At 40.1% G+C, this 10,351-nt stretch overlaps 1 protein-coding gene across 1 annotated transcript; it reads left to right on the top strand.

The window, feature by feature from the left end:
- Positions 1 to 753: 753 nt before the first annotated feature.
- Positions 754 to 7,384, top strand: LOC132955555 (uncharacterized). Its single transcript, XM_061028440.1, has 5 exons — positions 754 to 867; positions 1,149 to 1,235; positions 2,037 to 2,144; positions 2,767 to 2,917; positions 6,665 to 7,384. Exons 1-5 carry the CDS (start codon positions 768 to 770, stop codon positions 6,909 to 6,911), a joined length of 693 nt encoding a protein of 230 aa, XP_060884423.1. The 5' UTR covers positions 754 to 767; the 3' UTR covers positions 6,912 to 7,384.
- Positions 7,385 to 10,351: the final 2,967 nt, after the last annotated feature.

Genomic DNA, 10,351 nt, shown 5'->3' with positions numbered 1-10,351 from the left:
GTGGTGGGTTGTTGATCCCTAAAAAAGCTGCTAGCTTTTAAAAAAATATATATACTGGTTGCATTTATGGCCCTATTTTCAGTGCCTGATTACACCACGTTTGTGGCTGCAGTGAGTATTCAGGCAGCACCATGGCGAATATGGAATTAATTGATATTTAATTTAAAATAATTACTTTTTGAATTAAATCACACGAGCAGAGATCCCCCAAACAAAAAAGATGAACTAATAAAATAAAAAAGTCTGCATAGGATTGATGAGCAAGACTCAAGGCTTTTATCAAACTACTTAAAGATATTCACAATTATATATTCAAGGTGGCCAGTAGGGGTCAAACGCTCGGCAACTGCTGAAACGCTCCACATTCAAAAGCAAATGCAAACTCATGAAACATATGCAACGGCTGAAACACGCTGCAAAAGGTCTTTGTTCAAAGCCGTATAGTGTGTGTTCCAGTTATGTTAGACAACGTGTTAGTATCACTTTAAGAGTGTTTTTATTCGTCCCTCCTTTTTTCCTTCTTGTTTGGTTTTAACAAGAAAAACTCTTCTATTAAACTTATCCTAGTTTCTATCAACCAGTTTGTTTACGAGGCACATTTAGCATCACAGGAACACAAAAACACTCACACTCACACACACACACACACACACACACACACACACACACACACACACACACACACACACACACAGTCATCAGTGCAGAGATAAAGAGGGATGGGCTTGCTCCTTCACACACTCAGCTCTCAGATCTTCAGCCTCATAATGGCACCTCAGGTCAGCTGGCGGCCTCGGAGGTTACTGCTGATCCCCTCCTCGCTCTGCATCATGATCCTGAACATGCTCGTCCCTGCTCTCATCCTCGGTATGTGTCTCACTTTTAACTCTGTTTTAATTCGACATCAAGGTTTTATTTAAACACGTCAGGTTAATGATGTTTAACTCTCTTAAGAATTTCCTGTTTGCTGGGTTTGGTGCATGTTTCTGGGTTTGGACATAAGTGTCCATTGTTCTCCTGTGTGTGGGGCTGATGAAGGAAACAGAGCATTATAATCTTAGCTGACAAACTGCTGCTGTGAGAGTCTTTTAAAAGTGCCCAACTTGTTCATGTGAGGTTAAATAAATGTACTGAATCTGTGCCTACAGGTGTTGTGGAGTCACAATCAGTCAACGTGACAGAGCTGAGCAGCGTTCAGGGGAACCAAACATTCATCACGACTACCGCCGTTTACAGTAAGAGATTCTTGTTGTATATCTTGTGTTTTCATTTTTTAATGAACAGCATTATTCAGCAGTTTATAAACTACAATAAATCATTGGTTAAAGGATCAATCAGTGAGATGTGTAGTGAGTGAAATGATAAAGTGACCTTACTATATGATCATTAAGGAAACATGCTGTTGAACATGTTGAAGTGCTGGCTTCTCTGACAACAATGCAGCAGCCAGTATGTCCTCCTTCTAACTTTAGATTCTGCTCCTGAATGCTCTGGATTTGTTTGGACCAGAGAAGGTAGGCGCTTTTAAGGTACCCCACCACACGGCCGTTTTGGACACCCCTTGGTTTGCCAGATATGAGAGCAGTTATCAAGTCAACAGGTGTTGCAACGATGGAAGCGGTCAAGAGAAGTGGTTCAGATAGAAGTGATTGTACCCGACCTAAAAAGCCTCTGCATGTTTCTAATAATCTCCACGAGCAGAAACGTGCTCAAACTAGGATCAATATTGGAGATGCTTTTGAAAAATGGAGAGAGGTTAGAACACAGAAAGGTTTACAGACCCATGCAGAGCTGGATAAACACTGAAGCTTCAGTGTCCACCACATGGTGACCTGTGTGAGCATTGACTGGGAAGCTGACATGATTCACCATTTGCCAATAAAAAATTGCTGAAACAATAAACAAGATAATTGGGATATTTGATCTACTACTCTGATTGGTATTAATGCTAAGGTTGAACATGGCAGCAATGTTAGTGAGCGTAAACGGACATGGACAATAAGGTCAAAATAATGAATATGAATATTTGTCTGCAGGTACTTCGAAGCCTGAAAATTTGACATCCAAGTTCAACAAAGATGAGCAGCATAGGATTGAGGATGAGCTTCTGAACAACACTTCTACATTCATCACGGAGGACAATGGTGAGTATCCAGTGTTTCCCCTAGGTTTACAGCTTTGGGGGGGTGGGGGTGGACACACACCGACACAAACACTTGATGGAATCTTGGTGTTCATGCGTTACTTTTAATGACAGCTGTCCTTTTCTATCGGAAAGGTATCCTAAATGACTTCTTCCCCTGATTTCCGACTCTATCCACTATCCTATATCTACAATAAAAAAGGCACAAAAAGCCCAAAAATAAATCCAAAAAATATATATATATAAATGGTAGGGGAAACACTGGTATCTGAGAGGAAACTGTCGTCCTTATCAGTTCCTTTATATTTCCTGAAGTTAATTACCTGCTTAGGGCTTAAACACTGTCAACGTTACTACATGATAAGGTCTCAGCAATCTACTTTCCCTTCGGTGTTTTAAACATGAAAACATGTTGAACGGATTCAAAATAAATTTCAGGGGGGGGGGGGGGGTTATTTATCGGACACTGCTGTAAATGGCATTTAGAAAACTGCAGTTTGAAAGAATGCAGTTTGAAATCTGTGTCCCTCTGATCCCCCTCGGCTCTGACAGACCCCAGCGCGCAGAGCGGGGATTAGACTTTAATTCCTGTTCCTTAAAAGTATTTTTTCCTGCCTTTGCAGAGGACTTTCAAAACCAGGGGACTGGACTTCCAGGCAAACGTTGCCATCCGGACCTGCTACAGTACAGTCACATCTACTGTGGAGACGTTTTTCACAGGGACATGATGTCGATCAGCAGAGAAAACTGGTGTGTCCTGAACAATATACTCACGTAAGACTAACAATCTACAGAATTTTATTTTCTTATTTTCCTGATTTGTTTCTTTTTCTCTCATTTCATAACTTTTTTTGATTCAACAAACTTAAATTTTCTCTCAGTATGATTGAATAGCTTTGGAAATACAATTTTGAGAACGGGCTACACAGTATTTCTCTGTCATAACTTTATAGACACACATTGCTTCTGTATCCGTGTGTCTTTTACACGCAGTAAGAAATGTCTATGCTGATCTGAATCATATTAGTTTAATATGATCATTACCAATATTAACCTGATTTAGATGACATATTGTTTGTTAGTTGCAGTCATAATGTTGACATAAAAAAATGCAAATTTATGAAAATGTGACTTACATGTTACCGTTCTTATATGTTCTGTACAAGATAACACAAGGTACTACAAAGCTTGTGAGAAAGACAGTAAAGTACTGAATACAATAAAAACACAAGTCCAAACTCCAAAAGCATCAATGCATGTATCAAACCCACGACTTACAGAGTCTACACCATGTATCTGAAATGCTGACTGGTGGTAAAAGAAGTAGTGGGATCCTTCACCCAAACATGAGTAGCAAAACTTCAGTGCAGCAATATTGTTACAAGTCCTACATTTAAGAAAAAATACTTTGCACATCCAAAGTATTAATATCATAATTAAATTAATCAAAAGTACCAAAAACAAAAGAACCGTCTCATCATGCAACAAGCACCAAGCCAGATTATGATTATTATTCAAGAAGTAATGAGTTCTCTTCAAAGGGTAACTAAACCTTCTTGCTGTTACCATCAGCCGCAACATCATACAGCATCGAGAGGCAACGATTCTTGACAGAAATTAAGTTTGAAGTAGAGGACTTCTCTCCTCCAGAGTTTCTTATGGGCCACGACCACAACTTATAAGAAAAAATCACAATGTTTTTGTCAAGTGTGTTCTCAAGGTTCAGATTAAAAATAGGGGAAACTCCACATTTTTACAACTCTGTCCTTCTTTGACTGTCTAGCTCAGGGGTGTCCAAACTTTTTTTCTTGCGTGCCAAAATTGTCATGTTAGAAACGCTCCCGGGCCACAGGTTGTTTTTTTATTAAATATAGTTTTAAAAATAGTAAGGCTTTGTAGATCAGAATCAAAAGGCTCGCTAAAGAAACCCTTTAATAAAAGGAAATCAAATATTTTGATTTCTTCGTTCTACTTTATTTGTTTTATTCTCAGAATCAAGCCTGGTGGTTCATGTTTTTGGAAAAGCTTTCTGCATTTAGCTCAGGTCATTAAATGGTTAAACAACAGTCCGCTAGTTTGTAAAAACTTTACATACGTTTTTTTTCATAGTCTACAAAATAATGTGGAAAATAGTAAAAGCTGTAGATTTAAAAAAAAAAAAAAAAAAACAACAACATGTTACTGAACATTTTCTATTTTAGGAATATTGTTCAGCCCTTGTTAACATGAAAAAGAAAAATAAGATAATGTGCCGATCTTAATCAAGACCTCAAAATCTTCTGATTCTTCATTTGAAGTCACGGGCCGCAAAAAATCCCCTCAAGGGCCGCAAATGGCCCTCGGGCCGCACTTTGGACACCCCTGGTCTTGCAAATATAGTTAGTAGCACTTTCATACCAGCCTCACTCCACCCAGATGCACAGAAACATGTTGTGTAAAAAAGCATCAAATGTAAATCATCATCAACATAGTATAAGTATTAAATCAACAGTTAGCTGCGGGACATTACAAAATGAGCTTATCCTGAGCAAAACCAGCCAGCAAGCCAACACAGAAACACAAAAGTTGTATTTAACTCACGTTTTTTGTTGTTTAGGCCATTTTCTTTTTCCCTCGTAAGGGTTAAGTGGTCAAAATCCGATATTCCTCCTTTCTTCGCTAGCCAGCTAACATTGACGTTAGCTAGTTGTCATAGCAACAGTGTAAAAGCGCTAGCTAGCTCCCCCGACTGACTAACTAACTTTAATCCTTTTATTTGACGGATAAACTGAGACTAATTGGTTTGAGGTTACTTTAGAGGATCTTCTTCTGTTTCTTATTAGAGTCGCTTTGGCGTAAAAACGATACATAACAGTTAAATATATCAAATTAATGTAACCTGACTTTCACTTAACTGACATGATTAGCCCAACTCCCAGAGTGCAGTACCCCTTTTCTCCACAACCACAGCCTTTAAATCACAGGGGGCGCTGTTTCCCTCATTTTAAGACATAAATATTAAAACGGTTACTACTAAAATAGATTTTGTGTTAACATTAATCCTTAAATTCTATTTAAGACATAAAAACAAATCCATACAATATATTTTATTCTTTTTTTATTAAAAAATAAAATAAAAAATACTGAAACCAAAGATTTGGCTCATTTGCATTACAAACATATTTGTCATGTCTACAAAAATAATAATAACATAATGATAATAAAAGGGGGGAAAGTTAAACACAATTTACGACTGAATGTTAATCCAAAGTCTGACTAAATAAGTATATAAATGAGTATTACTGAATCATGTTTCATTTACGGCATGGATAGGCCGGATCTTTGTAACATAGCAATAAGTAAGGTCTTTTACCTGCTTTTTGTAACATAAAAATGAGTAAGGTCTTTTTACCTGCTCTTTTGTAATGTTAACAGACAATGAGTAAGGTATTTTACCTGCTTCTTGTAAAGTGTCTCGAGATAACACTTGTTATGAGTTGACGCTATACAAATAAAAGTTGATTGATTGATTGATTGATTTGCCTGTAGTGAAAGGTTTGTCATTTTAACTGAAAGACGACATCATGGCTCTTTGACTGAAGTAGGTTAATCAGGGAATGAATCCTCACCCGACATGGTTTTGGAGGTGTAAGAATATTTTGCTTTGTGTCTGATGTGGTTTCAGAAAAAAATATAACTGAATACTTAAACAATAAACAAATGCACTCAATAGATGAAATCATCTTGACATTATTTAAAGAAATTATCCACTCAAGGATTTTGTTTTTAGGCTTTTTATTTTTAATTTCTCACTCTGGGACCGTCAGGCTTTAGACATAAACACAGAGAAGCCAGAAAGTACAAACAAACACATTCTTAGTCCGTCTCCATCACCATTGTGAGCGTATTGGGAAATATCCATCACCAAGTCGGGCAGCTGCGTGCTGATTGTGATCCTCTAAAGCGTCGGAGTAAATCAGGTTCAAATAGAAAGAGTTAGAGATAGGAAAGTGGATAGAGTCAGAAAGCAGGGAGAGAGGGAGTGGGGAACGACATGCAGGAAAGGATCCAGAGGTCAGATTTGCACGCTTGGAGGACTATGGCCTCCGTACATGGGGCACGCACACTAACCAGTAGGCTACCAGTGCGCCTGTACTTTAATTTTTACATTGTTTTTATTTGCTTATATTTTTGTATGCATCCCTGGTGTTTCACCTTCTTTATGTCGAGTGAAAATGTGGTGTAAACATCAGCCAAACCCTCAAACTCTGATCATTTCTAGAACACACCTAAGCACGGTTTCAAGGGGATGGAACAAATGACTTATTCTGCAATTACTTTCCCTCGATAAATAAATATATGAATCATGTGGTCTTGTCCGAATCTTAAACTAACAGGATAACAGGTAAAAGCAGCAAATGCATTGAAATGCTTGATTGTGTTAGAAACTACCAATAATGATTGAAACTATTATCAAACAGTAGAATAATTCCCCCCGCTGTGTTCATCATCCACATGTCTCTCTCTCTCCTTCTGTTGCAGGCCGTACAACAACATGACTATATGCCTGGAGAATCTCTCCAACATCTTAGGCTGTTATTACCCGAACCCAAACATCCAGGACTTCTTCATCCAGATCCACTCGTTCTACTTCCAGAACTGTTCCAACGAGGAGCTCCTGCTGGTGGACGCTCCTCAGGGGCTGGTGATCATCCTCACGCTCATCCCTGTGAGCATCATCCCCATACTGGTTTTTCTGGTGATCTGGAAAAGCAAAGTCCAGGAGTAAACCTCCAATCACCTCAGATATATGTTTTATATGACGATATGCTCCACAAGAAAAAATGCTGCAGAGTTTTTTTAAAGAAACATTTGATGAGGCCGTCTGGTTTGATGTGGTTAAAGAAAGAAAACCGACCGACTCTAATGTTTAAGAGATGTTTATTGCTTTTTATGTGTATTCTGTATTAAAAGAATAGTTCAACATTTGTGTAAATATGTTTATTCGCTCCTTGCTGAAGATTTTGACACTTATATCGGCTCTTTAAACCTTACCTCAGATAAAGAAATAAATTACAATCTCAACAAATAACGTCTTCGTCCAAAAGAGAGTTTCAGGAAGTTTCAGGAATAATCTCTCTCCATCTCCTGACCTGTTCTAAAAACACAAAAGTGGGGCGCTGGTGACTCAGTGGTTAGTGCCTGCACCCCATGTACGGAGGCTGTACTCCGGTTTTGAATAAAAGCTGATGTGGCTCCTTTCCCGCATGTCAGTCTCCACTCTCTCTCTCTCCCTAGTTTCCTCCTCTATCCGCTGTAATTGAGGAGTGGACGTAAAATAAAATACATCTTTAAAAAAAGGGGCAGCAAGAACAAATCACACACACACACACACACACACACACACACACACACACACAAAGCGTGGCGTGTGTCAGTCCTCAGAGGGCGGTGTGTGTGTGGAGGGCGAGCCTTTGTTTTAAAGTTAGAGAATACATTGAGCGAGTCGTCACAGTGTGATGCTGTTTGTTCCTGATGGAGCGTAAATGATGCTGAAGATAAGAAGGAGATGATTCATTAACACAGAGACTCAGTCACACGTCACAGCCTGTCCTCTGTATGCACTGGAACGAACACACACACACACACACACACACACACACACACACACACACACACACACACACACACAGGTAATTTGCCTTAACCAGGGTGTCCCTCTTCACACCTTCTCAACCCAAAGACACACACTCCATCAGCCTGCAGCTCGCCAACAGGAAGTTCTTTTTACGACTAAAGCTCATAATAACCCCGTCACCTGTCATAAACTCAAACACACAGACACAGTTACTCTCTCTCTTTTAAAAGATGAAACACAAAGAAGAAGGCCATGAGAAGGCGTGCACTGCGACACCAGTTGAGATTAAAAACTATGCGCTGTTATAAACGCAGAGAGGAGATAGAAGCTGTTAAAACAATGATGGTTTGCGTTTCATTTCTGGCCCGTATCAGCGACGTGTTTGTGGATTCTCCGAGCAGAGAAAGAACATTGTCTCTCTTATCTTGCAGCCTCTGTTGTTACTTAATGTCCTGCTGGTTAGCAGCATGTTACTGATCCACACTTTAAAGTAGGAGCATTTCACTCTCAGGGAAGTCTTCAGGAAGCCACATTTAAAGGTATTTATGTGTTCAGGTGAGTTATTGTGTTGAAACAGGAAAACCTATTCTGCTTTAAGCCCCTTAGAAGAAAGTGAAGTCTTCTTGCAATTCAACTCTGGAAACCTGTGACCCTGGTAGTCTAGCGGTTAGTGTCCAGTGTTCAGTCCCCTCTCTCTCTCTCTCTCTCTATCTCTCTCACTCACTCTCTCTCTCTTCCTCTCTCTCTCACTCTCTTTCCCTCTCACTCTCTCCCTCTCTAACTCACTCGCTCTCTCACTCTCTCCCTCTCTCTCTCTCTCTCTCTCTCTCACTCTCTCTCCCTCTCTCACTCACTCACTCTCTCTCTCACTCTCTCTCCCTCTCTCTCCCTCTCTCCCTCTCTCTCTCTCTCTCCCTATCTCTCTCACTCTCTCTCTCACTCTCTCACTCGCTCCCTCTATCTCTCTCTCCCTCTCTCTCTATTCTCTCTCTCCCTCTCTCTCTCTCTCTCCCTCTCTCTATCTCTCTCCCTCTCTCTCTCTCTCTCCCTCTCTCACTCTCGCTCCCTCTCTCACTCACTCACTCTCTCTCTATCTCTCTCACTCTCTCTCTCACTCTCTCCATCTATCTCTCTCTCCCTCTCTCTCTCCTCCCCTCTCTCACTCTCTCTCTCCCACTCTCACTCTCTCTCTCCCTCTCTCTCTATCTCCCTCTCTCTCTCCTCCCCTCTCTCTCTCTCTCTCTCTCTCTCTCTCACTCTCTCTCCTCCCCTCTCTCTCTCTCCCTCTATCTCCCTCTCTCTCTCCTCCCCTCTCTCACTCTCTCTCTCTCTCTCTCACTCTCTCCCTCTATCTCTCTCTCCCCCTCTCTCTCCTCCCCTCTCTCACTCTCTCTCTCACTCTCTCTCCTCCCCTCTCTCTCTCTCCCTCTATCTCTCTCTATCACTCTCCCTCTATCTCTCTCTCTCTCCCTCTCTCACTCTCTCCTCCCCTCTCTCTCTCCCTCTATCTCTCTCTATCTCTCTCCCTCTCACTCTGACTCTATCAACTGTCCTGTCTCTAAAAATAAAGACTTAAAAAGACCAAAAATAATCCTTTAAAATAAAAATCTAGAGACCTAAAATGATGACATCACCAACTCATGCACACACATATTAAAAAAAACATTTTTCTGTAACATGCACATGTTTTATTTGAGCGTTCGTATCCTGTTTATCAAGTTGTGATCATCTAAGATTTCCACATTCACAGAATAAAGTCTTCTTTGTATTCATTCTGCAGCATTGAGTTTAACTGCATTAGTAGAAGCTGTGAGCTGCTTTTTCATTTCATAAAAATCATTTTCATCATAGTCGAACAACTTCATTGACTTCCTACTGAAGTGTGATTTATATTTTAAAAGAAAGCCACTTCCTTCCTGTCTGACTTCCTGAGTGGGAGGTCTGGTGCTAGGGTCAGAATCACAGAAATATGTAGTTCACCTTTTTTGTGTATTTGGTTATAAATTGCAAAAACAAAATAGGTTAGAGAACAAACCTTCTTAATGTCCAGAAGAAACTCGGCCATAATGTTTGTGCTTTGGAGTGAAAAATCCCACTCACACTTGATTACATACAGGAAGTGAAACAGGGAAGAAGCAACACAGAGGTAGACACAGGAGCGGTCTCATTCTCCAGAGGGAGGCTCATTAAATATCATATATCACTTCCTTATTCCCAATGAAATGATCGAGGAGATGTCTTATTATTTTCTCTCTGCTGTACAAACGTTGTGTTGAGTTTGTTTTAAACATCATGATGAGAGAATCTGTGTGGTGACGTTTTGGCTCCCCCTGTTGGTGTGTAATAATTCTGCAGGTCGCAGCATCCAAAAACGAGCTCAGGCTGTAAATGTGAGTTTGCTGCAACACACGTTTAGGACAAGGAGGGTTTCCCCCCAAACCGGTCTCACCTGGAACACACTTTATGATATTGTTCTGTTTCAAACAGATAACCAACAGAGGTTAAAATACACTTCATGGCTCCTACACCCTGGATCTGTTAAATATCTGTGCAGATAAATAAACTGTATACAGCATCTCGTTTTTTTTATT

The sequence above is a fragment of the Labrus mixtus genome, chromosome 21, assembly GCF_963584025.1.
Source record: "Labrus mixtus chromosome 21, fLabMix1.1, whole genome shotgun sequence".
Lineage (NCBI taxonomy): Eukaryota > Metazoa > Chordata > Actinopteri > Labriformes > Labridae > Labrus > Labrus mixtus.
Note: the sequence above shows the minus strand (reverse complement) of the source record. Positions and strands in the feature narration are given on the sequence as shown.

Bases quoted from the DNA above. Each gene is read 5' to 3' on its own strand.
- LOC132955555 (XM_061028440.1), top strand. From the start codon at position 768: ATGGCACCTCAGGTCAGCTGGCGGCCTCGGAGGTTACTGCTGATCCCC. The intron at 1,236-2,036 runs GTAAGAGATTCT...ATTTGTCTGCAG, and splicing joins CACGACTACCGCCGTTTACA to GTACTTCGAAGCCTGAAAAT. The intron at 2,918-6,664 runs GTAAGACTAACA...CTTCTGTTGCAG, and splicing joins GTCCTGAACAATATACTCAC to GCCGTACAACAACATGACTA.